We start from the raw sequence: 14,965 nt of genomic DNA, 5'->3' as shown, positions 1-14,965 counted from the left end.
CTCCCTCTCTCTCTCTCTCTCTCTCTCTCTCTCTCTCTCATGTATATATGTGTGTGCTAACGTAAATGGTGTTGTAGTTCAAACCATTTCTTTGTTCACTGCTGGTATATTGGAAAGCAGTTGACTTTTGTATACAAGACTTTTACTCTGCAGCTTGCTATAATCACTTAATAGTTCCAGGTTTTTTGTTTTTGATTCCTTGGGATTGTCTACATAGTTATATCATTTGGTTTTTAGTATTCAATTCTGTGAATTTCTTTCTATACACTGTTTTTACTGCATCCCACAAATTTTGATAAGCTATATTTTTATTTAATTCAATTTAGTTTTTAAATTAATTAATTAATTAATTTGGCAGTGCTGGGAGTCAGACTCAATGCTTTGAGCATGTTAAGCAGGTGCTCTTCTATTGACCTACCTAGTCCTAATTCATAATATTTTAAAGTTTCTCTTGAAATGTCTTCTTTTAAGGAGAAGCAGAATACCATTTGTATAATTCTCTGCCTTTGATTAGTTTCTATGATCAGTGTTACTAACAATTTTGGTGCCTTTGGCAGCAGGCATTCCAGAAGTGGTGCTTTCACGAGTACCATTTTTGGAGGTAAAATGTAGGCTGTATTCATCTGGGGTCGAGTTTCTCAAACAAGAATGGTTTTTATCCCAAGGGAATATTTGGCAATGTCTGGAGACATTTTTGGTTGTCACAACTAGATGAAGATGGGTATTATTGGCATCTAGTAGATGAAGTTTAGAGATGCCATTAAATGTCCTACAATTCATGAGAGTCCGCCCTACCCCCAAAAAGAATTCTGTGGCCCAAAACACGAGCAGAGTGATGCTTGAGAAATCCTGAGTCTAGCTTGTTACATTCTGTTGTTACATGGAGAACCTTGAAGCCTTAAAAATCCCTGGGCAGTCTCTCAGGATTTGTTTTCTGAGGCTAAGTGCCTCCTCTGTAAATACTTTGTGGTTTGGTCCATTAACTTGCTCTGGCACATTTCCTATACCTTGAACTTAGCAGCCAGAGGCCTACTAAATTTTTTTTTTATTTTTAACAGAGTAGTACTTATATTCTTCCTGATGTTTCCAAGAGACAGGCTCAGTTGGCCTGCATTTCTTACAGAACAGAACCTGGTGATAATATTCTAATCTGTTGCTGGCATCTTTAGCTCCCTAATCTGTGTTTACATGGCACTGAAAATCAATTCTCCCTGGTGCCAGGCTCTGTTCCTCCTCAGCACTCTGGCACCATTGGCAGAAAACACCTCCCTAGTCTCTTCACAGTGCTACCCTACTCATTTATTTTATTGCACAGCTGTTCTCCAGAAAATGTTTCTTGAGGCATAGATCATACAGGATGCCTTTGGAGACGGGGGTTGGAGTCTTTATCATTTGTGTTCCCAGTTGCAGATCCACAGCACTTGGAAAGCATCTGGTTATTCCTGAACTGTTTTCCTGTTTGTAGCTACCATCTCCTCCCCCAGAATAAGCTCCCAGAATATGAAGTTTGTTTCCTTCATTTATTTTCCTTCCTCTCTTAGCAACTAGCATTTCATTCATCACAGACTAAAAAAGTAATTTACCTTCTTTCCTTTTGTGTAATATGCTCTTCTAGTAAAGTTGGAGGAAATTGTAAGGATCTAAAGTAATTTGTGAGACTGGTAGTCAAAGGGAGATAGATATCAGCCATCTAGATTATAGATAAGCAAGCATGGGGAACAGTTAAGAAGCTCAGTGGGTCAGAATGAAACTTAAGTCTTTAAAAGAAAATGGTAGAACTTCAAACTAAAAATTGTTTGTATAATTATATAGTTTAGGAAAAACAAGAAAGTGCATTTTAAGAAAATTCTGCAAACTCATTGTTTTATGGAATGAGGTGTTACCAGATTCCAGAATCATAAAAAAATATAAAGCTGATTAAAATATTCAAAAAGAAAGTCTGGCTGGTATCTGACCTTCTTTATGACCAAAGGTTTCCCATATTCTCACATCACATGTGATTATTGAAGAAACATTTTTCTGTTAAGGTTAAAGGAAGGGACATGCTTTAACCTCATCTGAACAGTATGACATAGGGTCCTCAATAAGGGTTTGAGGTCAGTGGGTATGTTGACAACACTCCTAAATGCTGTCTTTCTCAGGTTTTCATGTAGATCATGATAGTTTGGGACTATCTGTGAATTTGTAAGATTCAAAAATTAAGGGTATTGGTTTTTCTAGAACAGTTATTTTTCAACCTTTATTTCATTATTATCCTCCTGAGAAACCTTTTTAGACATTTATTTCCCCAGTCATCATTCCATGAAATTTTAATGTCATAGATAAAATTATTTATATATTCTGGCATTTGGGAGGGGAACAAATGATTACAGTGTCTTTTGGGAATGGTTACCTCACTTCCCCTGGCCCTCATGCACCAGTTTTAACCCCCATGAAGGCAATATCACCCATGCTGAGACCTCAAAAATCTAGAGATATATCATTATCCTTGGAAATGAACTGTTACTTGTACCTTTCCTTACAAATTAAAACTGGGACAAGGACTGTTAATAAATTAATGTTGGAAAGTGTCTTCTGATGGCCTGCAGCAGTTATAAGAGTAAAAAAAATGTGTTTCTTTATCTTATGCCTTGTATGGAAGACATTTTTTCTCTGAACAACACCTTGATCGTTTGAGGAAAGAATAGGCAAACATCAGGATTAGCAGAGCAATAAATGCAGCTCTCTAAAAGGAAAAAGAAATCACAGATCACAAGATGCTTTTGCAATGATATGCGGAGGGGAAAGAGTAGGTTAATATTGAAGAATCCAGGTATAAAATTGTCCATCGCTCCAAAGCTAGTATGCTCTAACAAGTTCAGTTTCTGAAAATAGGAGTTGATTTGTAGCAGAGAATACCATTTAGCTTATCTGGCATCTAAGAATGTTCTATTCTCCCAAGAGGGTTTGGCTCTGTCTGATCACAAGGGTGGTTGTGTATGAAATGCACCTCGGAAGGAGGAGGAGGAAATGACATGTTCATGTAAATGAAATACAACTGCAAATTAAAGTGTCACCCTGTTAAAAAAAATCCATTTTTATTTAATTGGTTACCAAGGGAAAAATGTCATACAGAAGTATATATCAGGGAAAGTTAAACTGTGAAATATTACAAGCAAATCTGGATTCAAGGAAGTTCTTGGGGGGGAATTATAAAAAATTGTCTTAATAAAAATATTCTGATGCTGCAAAACTAGCTCATGAATTTCTGCCCTGTTACATGCCAGGATTCTGAAAGAGATTAACAAATATTTTCTCATTTGTTCTCTACCGTCTCTCTATCCAGTCAGCTGTGTGCTAGCTGCCTCTTCCCTGAAGGGAGCCTTCTTTTGAGATGTATTATGAGGAAGAAGGTCATCTACAAAGGAGATGCTTTCTCCAAAACAGTGCTGCTTACTATCAAAACATCCAAGGACTAAAATGCTTTTGGCTTTTCCATGTTCATGGTGTCCTCCCACTTTTTACTTTCCTTTCTCCACATTTTTATGAAAACACATCTGTCTCTTTAGATCATGAGCCTTCTGCTAGATGGTATACGTACAGGACCTACCACAGTGTTGGCACAAAATAAATAAATGTTAAGTGATAACGGAAGGGCTGATGAATGGAATTATATTTCCACATAGAATTGTTCCTTAGGATATAATATGTTTCCTCTTTGAGGTAAAAACTTTGCCATATGAAATTCCACAGGTTGTTTTTTTTTTTTTTTTCCCAACTTTAATTGTGGTTCTTTCTCTTTTCTCCCTTCTACTAATCTCACTATTATTTTCTGTTCTACAATGGAAACATGCAAATAAATGATGTATTGTTCTGTCTTTGTTTTCTCCTCCATCAGGGGCAGTGATTGGTGATGGACAGTCTGCTGTGGCCAGTAACATTGCTAATACCACCTACCGGCTCCAGTGGTGGGACTTCACTAAGTTTGACCTTCCAGAGATAAGTAATGGTAAGCCAATATCAACCTGGGGTCCTGGTGGAAGGGGATACATTTCTGGTGAGCCAGAACTCAAAGCCTCACGTAGCACTGGATTTTCAATCGTCTCATTGGGTAGTTGATGGACACAGGCCATTCTACAGCTCTTCTGCTCACCTCAGCACTCCAGCTAACATGACTTGAGCCCTGAGGAATTTATGGTCTAGTAGTTCACTGGCCAAAGTTTAAAAGTTTGATGGAACTAAAAGGATCAGAAATAGAAGGTAGTATCAGGACTGAAGGCTACACCTTGTGACCCTTGAAGAAGAATATAGTGATGTTAAGCTCATTTATAAATCCAGACTTGATTGGACTGAAGTGAGTGGTATGGTTTATTTCTTTTTTTACAGATATATCTGTCTAAAACTTCTTTTTTCCTTGCTTCTGGAGAAGTTCGTAGTCTCATGTTCCCATTATTCACTTGGAATCACAACTTTGTAGACATTTCATTTCATTTGGTGTCTAAGGAAGGACCTTCTCACATTCCTGAAAAGTGGTAGTTCAGACCTTGCTTGTATTCTTCTGATGGTAGGCCTCATCTGACTAGAGATTCTAACCATCACTGTAAAATTTCTGTTAAACTGTTCTTTATTGTACTGTGAGCCCCTGTTCCCCTTCCTCCTGTTCGGTTTTACCACTGAATTTCCATAGAATAAGCCTAATAAGGGGCTGGAGTTGTGGCTCAGTGGTACAGCACTTGCATGTGTGAGACCCTGGGTTCGATCCTTAGCACTGCAAATAAATAAATAAATAAATAAATAAATAATCAATCAATCCATTTACAACTAAAAAAATCTTAAAAAAAAAAAAAAAGAAGAAGAAGAAAGAAAGAAAAAGTAAGAACAAGCCTAATGATGCCTTCCAAGTAATATTCCTCTAGCTATTTGAAGGTAAATTGCCCTTTCCCTTTAAATCTTTCTTTTCAGGCCTTACTGCCTTAGATTGCTTTATCTTGTGTCACTTCCAAATCCTTGGCAGTTCTGCTCATCTTCCATTTTAACTTTGGCAGGGTGTGGAGGTGGGAGGGGAGATAACACAGAACAGAATAGAAGAGTCTTGACATGAGCTTGTACCTAGTACTTTGGACAGTATTCATCTTACCTAAGATTTCAGCAGCTTTTTCTGAAGCCACTATTGAGTTTGCAGTCACTTAAAATTTCTTGATTTATTATTATTAAGCCAAAACTCAAATGCTCTGTACTTAACTTGTGTGGCTGGAATCTTTTAAAAACCAAAGCAGGTTTGTATTTGTTTTCATGAAATTTTATCATGGCATCATTGATTCCTAGCTCTTGCCTCTCAATGTCTTATTGAACTTTGATTAGTCTTCTCTCATTCTTACATCATCTACTAATTTGATAAACACCCTTCCCCTTTCTTCCTTCAGATTATTAGCAAAACTGATAAATCAGAGCAAAGTATGGTGTCACAGGCCTGTAATCCCAGTGATTTGGGAGGCTGAGGCAGGAGGATTGCAAGTTCAAGACCAGTTTCAGCAATTTAGGGAAGCCCTGAGTAACTTAACATGATCTTGTCTCAAAATAAAAAATAAAAAGGGCTGGGAATGTAGCTCAGTAGTAAAGCACCTCTGGGTTCAATCCCTAGTTAGAAAAGAAAAGGGAGGGGCTGGGGATGTGGCTCAAGCGGTAGCGGGCTCGCATGCATGCGGCCCGGTTCGATCCTCAGCACCGCATACAGACAAAGATGTTGTGTCCGCCAAATACTAAAAAATAAATATTAAAATTCTCTCTCTCTCTCTCCCTCTCTCTCACTCTTTAAAAAAAAAAAAAAAAGGGAAAGGGAAGGAAAAATCGGTAAATCAGGACACTGCACCAAGCTTTGTTGTATTGTGGGTTTTGTCTGTTGATTTTGGTTCATAAATTACATTTTAGGGCTTAGTTATTCACATCTGAAGTATATGTTTCCTGTCTTATCTGTAGAAAGGATTTGTTGGATACCTTAAAATAATTAAGATGTTGTCTATTTGTGGCATTTCCCTGTATGCCAGTGTTTTCTTCTTTTGGTGGGAGGGGTGGGGAGGTGGTTATCGGGGATTGATCCTGGGGCATTTAACCACTGAACCATATCCCCAGCCCTTTTTGTATTTTATTTAGATACAGGGTCTCACTGAGTTGCTTAGTGCCTTGCTAAATTTCTGAGGCTGACTCTGAACTGATGATCCTCCTGTCTCAGCCTCCTGAGCCACTGAGATTACAGGCCTCTGCCCCCAACTGTATAACACTCTTGATACTTTTATCAAAGGAAATGAGGTTGGTTTTTCATGTTCTGTTCCTTAGTGAAATCTCATCCATTTCTTTCTAAATGCTTATAATCCAGGTATGTCCAATAATCTGTTCTTTAATCCTACTAGGAATCCATAGCAGTTTACTTTCCCTTATCAAAAACCAAATGTGCTGGGTTTGGTGGCACACGCCTATAATCCCATTGGCTTGGGAGGCTGAGGCAGGAGGATCTCAAGTTCAAAGCCAACCTCTGCAACAGTAAGGCGCTAATCAACTCAGTGAGACCCTGTCTCTAAATAAAATACAAAATAGGGCTGGGGATGTGGCTCAGTGGTTGAATGCCCCTGAGTTCAATCCTCAGTACCCACCCAACCACCCACCCCCAAAGAAAGAAGAAAGAAAACCAAAATGTGTTTGTTCATCTCTACTTTTCTGGCCCAAATCTTACTGGCTGTAATTTTTTTTACAGTTAATTTGTTTCCTTAATTTGTCACTTTCTATTGATATAATATGAATTAGGTAATACAGTCACTGTTCAAAAATTTTAGAAATATAAAAAGATGTACAATATGAAGCCTTCCAATCCTGTTCCCTGCCACCTACCATTTCTTACCACAGGCAACCACTGTTAACAGTTTCTTGTCTGTCTTTTCAAGGATATTATGTATGTATAAAAACAAATGCAAAGTAATATTTTCCCACCTTTTATGTATTCTGAATGGCAGCACACTGCATCTATTTTTCTTGTGTTTTTTCTTTAACAGTGTATCTTAGTGATCTTTACATATCAATATAGAAAGAATTTATTCAAAGCTGAGGATGTGTAGCTCAGTAGTAGAACTTTTGCCTACCATGCAGGAGGCCATAGGTTCAATCCCCAATACTACATTCAGTCAGTCAGTCAGTGAGTTTACTCATTTTTTATGACTGCCTTGAATAAATTTTATTTTTTAACCTTGTGTTCTATTAGGTTGTTTTCAACCTTCTGCTATACAAGCTATATTACAGTTTGTCATCTTGCACATGTATAAGCATATTGATAAGATAAATACCTAGAATTTGAAATTTCAGGGAGGAAAAGAGTATGTACATTGGTAATTTTGGTAGATCTTACCATATTGCCCTTTGTGCATATTGTGCCACTTTAAATTCCTACCTGCAATTCATGAGAATACTTGATTCCCTAAACTCTTTCTGATAACTTTTATTGAATTCTTATGTATTTGCAAATATGATAGATTAAAAGTGCACATTTTAAATTGGTCCCAAACAGGTTGTGTGTCTCTTTGTATACTTGACCATTTGCTGCTCTGTCGTGACCTGCCTACATGCTTTACCTCTTTCTCTATTGTGTTAATGGTCTTTTCCTCAGCAACTCTACAGAAGCTCTTTATAAATCAGAAAATTAACTTATAATAAGAGTTTCCTACGTGTCATTTATCTTTTGACTTTGCTGAAGGTTATTTTTGTCATAGAACTTATTTTAAATCAAAATTATACAACTTTCCTTTTATGGTTCCTAGTTTTTTGTGTCATCATTAAGATCATTTAGTACTTTATATTTTAATTTTTTGTATTTAAAATTCTTGATTCTTTAGGAAACTTAATCCCCCATAAGAAGACTGATCCAACTTTCTCCCCATGATGGCTCATTATTTGTCCCAGCCCATTAATATTCCATTTGTTTCCACTGATTTTAAATGTCATTTTTCATCATACTATTAATTTTCTGTGTGTATCCAGACATATTTTTTTGCACTTCTATTGTAGTGAGCTGATTGTTCAGATGAGAGTTCACATGGATTTTGTTGTTTTTTGTGTTTTGTGGTACTGGGAGTAGAACCCAGGAGTAGAACCACTGAGCTGCCTTCCCAGACCCTTTTTTAATTTTTTATTTTGAGACAGGGACTTGCTAGGTTGCAGAGGCTAGCTTGGAACTTATGATCCTCCTGCCTCAGCCTCTCATGTTGCTGCAAGTATATAAGCATGTGCCACTTTTTCCAGTGTGGGTTTCATTTTAGAAGATTTAGAATCTGGTAGAACTAGTTTACTGTTTTGTTTTTTAAGTTTTCCTGTCTACTTTTGTATTTTTTAACTATATTTTAATTTTTTCTCTTGATAGGAACATTAAAACTACTTTTTAGCCTGGCACGGTGGCACATTTGTGTTACAAATATAACTTGGGAGGTTGAAGCAGCAGGATTGTGAGTTCAAAGTCAGCCTCTGCAACAGCAAGGCACTAAGCAACTCAGTGAGATACTGTCTCTAAATAAAATACAAAATAGGGCTGAGGATGTGGCTCAGTGGTAAAGCACCCCTAGGTTTAGTCCCTGATATACATACATACATACATACATACATACATACATACATACATAAAATAAATAAATAATTTAAAAAAAATTTAAAAATAGAATCTGGCAGTATAATTTTTATAATCACATTTAATTTATATAAATACTTAAGGAGATTAAATATCTTTATCTTATCTTACAATATGATTTTCAGTTTATCCAAATTTCTCTTGTATTCATAGGAATGTTTTAAAGTCGTCTTCATATAAATCCTATACATTTCTTAAGATTTTTGCTGTATGGTAATCTTAAAAAATTTTAACTGTCATACTGCCTTTGTTTACTGGTTATAGTATTTACTTTATTAAATCTCATGGAGTTATCTAAGTATGCTTCCTGGAGATAATAATTTTACCCTCTCCATTCCAGTTTTTTACATTTGTGATTTTGTTATTGCAATACTGGGGGTTAACCCAGGGACATACTACCATTGAGCCACATCACATTGATTGATTGATTAATTCATTGATACTAGGAATTGAACCAGGGGTACTTTACCACAAGGCCACATTCCCAGCCCTTTTTATTTTTTGTTTTGAGACAGGGTCTCACTAAGTTGCTTGGGTCTTGCCTAGTTGCTGAGGCTGGCCTTGAACTTATACACTTTCTGACTCAGCCTCCTAAATCACTGGGATTATAGGTGGGTGTGTGCCATGGTGCTCAGCTTGTGATTTCTTTTCTCTAAGTACATTAGTGTTAACCCTAATAATAGTGATATTGTATATCCCCTCCCCCATTAAGTGTATTACTAGCTATAGGGTTGAACTAGAACTACTTTTATTATTTTAAAAATTATCCAGATATTCCTCTTTTACTAGTCATTTTTATCAAGAATAGTATTTATGATTTTATAATTTATAATTTATAATTTTTGTAATTATGAGTTTATAATTTTCTTTGCTTAGGTCTAATGTAATCAATTATGTTAGTTATATAGCTATGTTTGGTGGCACACACTTGTAATTCCAGTGACTCCAGAAACTGAAGCAGGAGAATCACAAGTTCAAAGCCAGCTTCAATAACTTAGCAAGGCTCTAAGCAACTTAGTGAGACCCTGTCTCAAAATAAAAAATAAGGGGCTGAGGTTGTGGCTCAGTGGTAGAGTGCTTGTCTAGCACACATGAGGTACTGGGTTCAAACCTCAGCACCACATAAAAATGAAATAAAGATATTGTGTCCACCTACAACTGAAAAATAAATATTTAAAAAAATAAATTTAAAAAAATAAAAAGGGCTGGGGGTAGCTCAGAGGATAAGCTCCCCTGGGTTCAATCCCCAGTACAAAAAAAATAAGTCATATAACATTTCACCCATTCTTATATTAGTTGGTTAAGCCCTACCTGGTTTTAATGTATTTTTTCATTGATATTCATAAGCAAAATGGATCTTGGTGGTTCTGTTTTTTAATGAGATTTTTGTAGGTGTGGTGTTGGTGTTGTTTGTGTTACAAATATAACTTCTCTTTCCTTATTTTGTCTGTAGCTGTTTAAAGAATAACTGGAAGAACTTCAGAGCAGTATTGGAGTTACTTACCTTTTTTTTTAATATGGACCACTTCATGAATTTGCATGTCATCCTTATGCAAGGGCCAAGCTAATCTTCTGTATTGTTCCAGTTTTAGTATATGTGCTGCCCAAGGAAACTCTTATTTACCCTTCTTTGCGCTTAAAGATCTGGGTCTGATTCTCTCCCACAGCTAAAACATAAAGAGAAGTGAATGCTTTGATAACCTTCTGTCAACTTTATTTGACATTATTTGAGATATTTATTTTGATACTGGGTCTCAAGAAGTTACCAAAGCTATCCTAGAATTTGTGATTCTCTTGCTTCAACCTACTGAGTTACTGTGATTATAGGCATGAGCCATTCCTCCTGGCTTAAGTACATAATTACATAATTGTATATGTGTGTGTGAGAGAGAGAGAGAGAGAGAGAGAAGGAGAGAGAGAGTTAGGTGCTGGGGATTGAATCCAGGATCTTATGCATGCCCAGCAAGCAGCCCCAAGTACATAATTCTTAAACTACACTAGTTCAAATCTCAGCTCAAGTACCATCTAGCAGTATGACTTTGGGTAGTTTAATCTCTCTATACTTAATTTTCCTTTTCTATAAATAAAGATTGTAATAATGTAATAATGCAAACTTCATAGGATTGTTATGAAAATCAAAATAATTAACATGTATCAAGTACTATTAAATACTATTAAAATATTTTTTAGTTGTAGATGGACACAATACCTTTATTTTATTTGTTTTTATTTTTATGTGATACCAGGGATCAAATCCAGTGCCTCATGCATGTTAGAAAAGCGCTCTACCACTGAGTCACAACCCTGGCCCTATTTTTCCATATTTTTATTGGTACATTCTAATTATACATAATGGAATCTGTGTTACATATTTGTATATGCATGTGATATAACAATATAATTTGGCTCATATCATTCCCCAGTATTTCCCTTTTTCCTTTTTTCTCCCTTCCTTTCTCCCCTTGGTCCTTTTTCTTTACACTAATCTTCCTTCGATTTTCATGAGATTCCCTCCACTACCACCTTTCTCCCCCCCCCCCCCCCATTTTCCACATATGAGAGAAAAGATATGACCCTTGACTTTCTGAGTTTGGCTTATTTCACTTAATATAATGTCTTACAAATGACATGATTTTATTCTTTATGACTACATGAAACTCCATTGTGCATATATGCTTAATTTTTTTAATCTATTCATTCATTTACATATACCTAGGTTATTCCCACAGTTTGGCTATTGTGAATTTTGCTGCTGTATATATGGGTATTCATACATTGTATAGTATGCTGGTTTTAATTTTTTTTAAATTTTGGGTGATAATTTAATTCTTTAGGATTGATACCTGGGTCATCTGGTGGTCTATTCCTAGTGTTTTGAGGAGCCTCCATATTGATTTTCATAGTGGTTATAATAAATCTACAATTCCACCAACAGTATGAAAGTCTTCCTTTTTCTCCTCATCTTGTCCAGCATTTACTATTGTTTGTATTCTTGATGTTTGCCATTCTTACTGGAATAAGGTGAAATCTCAGTGTAGTTTTAATTTGCATTTCTCTAATTTTTAAAGATGTTAAAAAGTTTTTCATATGTTTGTTGACTATTTGCGTTTTTTCCTTTGAGGAGTGTTTAGTTCTTTTGCCCATTTAAAAATTTTGTTTATTTATTTATTTGGTATTAGGAATTAAACCCAGGGGTGCTTTACCTCTGAACCATATCCCCAACCCTTTTTATATTTTTTATTTAGAGACAGGGTCTCGCTAAATTGCTAAAGCTGGTTTTGAATTTGTAATCCTCCTGCCTCAGCCTCCCAAGCCACTGGGATTATAGGCATGTGCCACCACACCCAGCTTGCCCATTTATAATTAAGTCCTTTTTAAAAATTTATTTATTTTTGCAGTGCAGGGGATTGAACCAAGGACTTTGTGCATAGGAGAAAGGCATTCTACCGATTAAGCTACATCCCCAGCCCCTCATGTTAAGTTTTTTGAGTTCTTTAAAAATTTTGGATTTTAATCTCTGTCAGAACAGTAGCTAGCAAAATTTTTCTCTTGTTTGTAGGTTTTGTCTTTACATTCTTTATTATTTTCCTTGCTATGTAGAAGTGTTTTAATATGATACCATCTCATTGATTAATCTACTTAGTATTATTTCCTGAGCTTTAGGAGTCCTATTGAAAAAGTTATTATCTTTGTTGGAGTGTTGGTCTTAGTTTCTGGTCTAATTTCTAGGTCTTTAATCCATTTTGAGCTGACTTTTGTGCAGGATGAGAGATAAGGATCTAGTTTTATTCTTTTACATATGGATAACCATTTTTTCCTGGCAGTATTTATTATAAACATTGTCTTTTCTCTAGTGTATGTTTTTTGACACATTTGTCAAGAATCAGATGACTATATGTGTGGGTTTGTCTCTGAGTCTTCTATTCTGTACCATGAGTCTGTGAATTTTTATGACAGTACCATACAGTTTTTGTTATTACAGCTCTATAGTGTAATTTGAAGTCAGCATTGCTTTTTGGGCTTAAATTGCTTTCACTTTTCTGGGCCTATTATTCTTCCAAACGAATTTTAGGACTATTTTTGTTTTTTTCTAATTCTGTGAAGAACATTATTGGTATTTTGATGGGTTTTGCATTGAATCTGTATATTGTTTTTGGTAGCTTTGTCATTTTTTTTTTAACATATTTATTTATTTATTTATTTAGTTATTGGCAGACACAACATCTTTGTTGGTATGTGGTGCTGAGGATCGAACCCGGGCCACACGCATGCCAGACGAGCGTGCTACCACTTGAGCCACATCCCCAGCCCCAGCTTTATCATTTTAACAATATTAATTCTGCCAATACATGAACATGGAAGGTCTTTCCCACCTACTCGTGTCTTCTTTAGTTTCTTTCTTCACTGTTCTATAGAGTTTTCACTGTAGATGTCCTTTACCTCCTTGGTTAGATTTATTGTTAGGTTTTGTTTTTTGAGGGTATAATGGATGGGATTGTTTTTCTGATTTCTTTCTTAGCAGGTTTATTATTTAAATGAATACCACCATTTAATAATGATATCAATATCATTATTGGTATATAGTAAAGCTATTGATTTTTGTATATTGATTTGGTAATCTCTGCTGAGTTTATTAGCTCTAGCAGTATTCCAGTAGAGCTTTTCGCATCTTCTAAGTATAGGATCATATCATCTGCGGTGATGATTTGACTTCTTCCTTTCCTATTTTTATCCCTTTCATTTCCTTCTCTTGCCTAATTGCTCAGGCTAGAATTTCTAGCAGCGGTGAGAATGGACATCCTTGTCTTGTCCTGGATTTTAGTGTAAATGCTTTTAGTTTTTCCCTGTTCTCTATGATGTTAGTTTTGGGTTTGTCATATATAGCCCTTATGATGTTGAAGTAAGTTTCTACTGTCCCTGGTTTCTTTAGTGTTTTTATCATGAATGGGTGCTGGATTTTGTTGAAGGCTTTCCTCTGCAGCTATTGAAATCACTATGTGATTTTTGTCCCTAATTTTATTTATGTGGTAAATCATTTGTTGATTTGTGTATGTTAAATCATCCATGCAACCCTGGGTTAAAAGCGACAGAGCTTGGGATGTGAATCAATGACAGAGTAGCCCTCTGTTCAATCCCTAGTGCTATAAATAAATAAGTAAAATTTTTGCAAGCTTCAGTTCATTCACACTACAGCCTCCTATCATTTTCTTCTTTATTTGTCATTGATTCTGTGTTTCCTCTTCCATCTTTGAATATGACTTGTAAAACCTGAGCTGATCATAGAGCATCATGAACAACCAAATCGGCTTATGTAGTTATGATTCTCCTTTCTCTCTTATTTAAATCACTTGAATTGTTAGAATTTAGCATTTTAAAAGTGTTGTATTTGGCAGGGGTGGTGGCTGCAAGCTTGTAATCCCAGAGGGTTGGGAGGCTGAATCTGGAAGATCACAAGTTCAAAGCCAGCCTCAGCAACTTTGAGGCCCCAAGCAACTTAGTGAGTCCGGTCTTAAAATAAAAAATAAAAAGGGCTAGGGATGTGGCTTAATGGTTAAGCACCCCTCAGTTCAATTTCAGTACCTTTTTTTTTTTTTTAGAGTTTGATTCTTGAGAAAATCCTGAACTTTAGGAGTCAGGACACATATATCTCATAATAGCCAATGTTCTTTTCCATGGTATTATCCTTTAGATGAAGTCACTTTTAACTCAGGTTTGTATCATTCACTTTTTCTCTCTTTTGATACTGGGGATTGAACGCAAGGATGCTTTACCACCGAGGTCCATCCCCAGCCCTTTTTTTTTTTTTTTTTTTGAGACAGGGTCTTGCTAAATTGCTTAGGCCCTCCCAAGTTGCTAGAATTATAAGTGTCCATCACTATGCCCAGCTCACTCTTAACTGTTTCCTTGTTGGTCCAAATAAGGCATATTTACAGTTGAGCCTTTCACTCTTGATAGATTCGATGATTAGTAGCATAAGTTGGGAATTACTTTTACTGTAGAATTCATTTCTCAAAGTCACCTGCTTCCCAATAGAGGGTAGCCTTTAACTTTGGAACAGCCTGGACCTAGGAACTGTGATTCTGAATTTTACTTATGGGTTCAGCAGCCACCACGTTGCTGGTCATCTGACATAATCTGAATTGCATTTCACCCTTTTTTGGAGTTAGGCTAAAAATTCCTACCATTCTCTCACTTAACATTAGGGGGGTTATGAATCTGCAAAGAGTTCAGAAGTTTATGAATAAGGCCTCATATGCATAGATAATTTTGAAACTGCTTTTGCAGGAAAAAAATAGCACAATTAAATTCATTCTTTCTTTCCCT

At 36.0% G+C, this 14,965-nt stretch overlaps 1 protein-coding gene and 1 non-coding gene across 10 annotated transcripts in view; one reads left to right on the top strand and one right to left on the bottom strand.

Moving 5' to 3' along the window:
• The window catches only part of Ambra1 (autophagy and beclin 1 regulator 1), a 182,180-nt gene that overhangs the window by 129,128 nt on the left and 38,087 nt on the right, over window positions 1-14,965 (top strand). For all 9 annotated transcript variants that reach the window (XM_015477842.2, XM_048788700.1, XM_015477839.2 and 6 more), the window contains one exon: window positions 3,878-3,988. In XM_015477842.2, the coding sequence (XP_015333328.1) occupies window positions 3,878-3,988 (111 nt within the window). The remainder of the gene's footprint in view (window positions 1-3,877; window positions 3,989-14,965) is intronic.
• LOC125612223 lies at window positions 10,153-10,255 on the bottom strand. The gene has a single exon (XR_007342558.1). It is a non-coding gene; the product is annotated as a U6 spliceosomal RNA (small nuclear RNA).

This window comes from Marmota marmota, unplaced genomic scaffold (assembly GCF_001458135.2).
Source record: "Marmota marmota marmota unplaced genomic scaffold, marMar, whole genome shotgun sequence".
In the NCBI taxonomy this organism is placed as follows: Eukaryota; Metazoa; Chordata; class Mammalia; order Rodentia; family Sciuridae; genus Marmota; species Marmota marmota.
The sequence above is the reverse complement of the archived record's forward strand: the minus strand, read 5'-3'. Positions and strand labels throughout refer to the sequence as shown.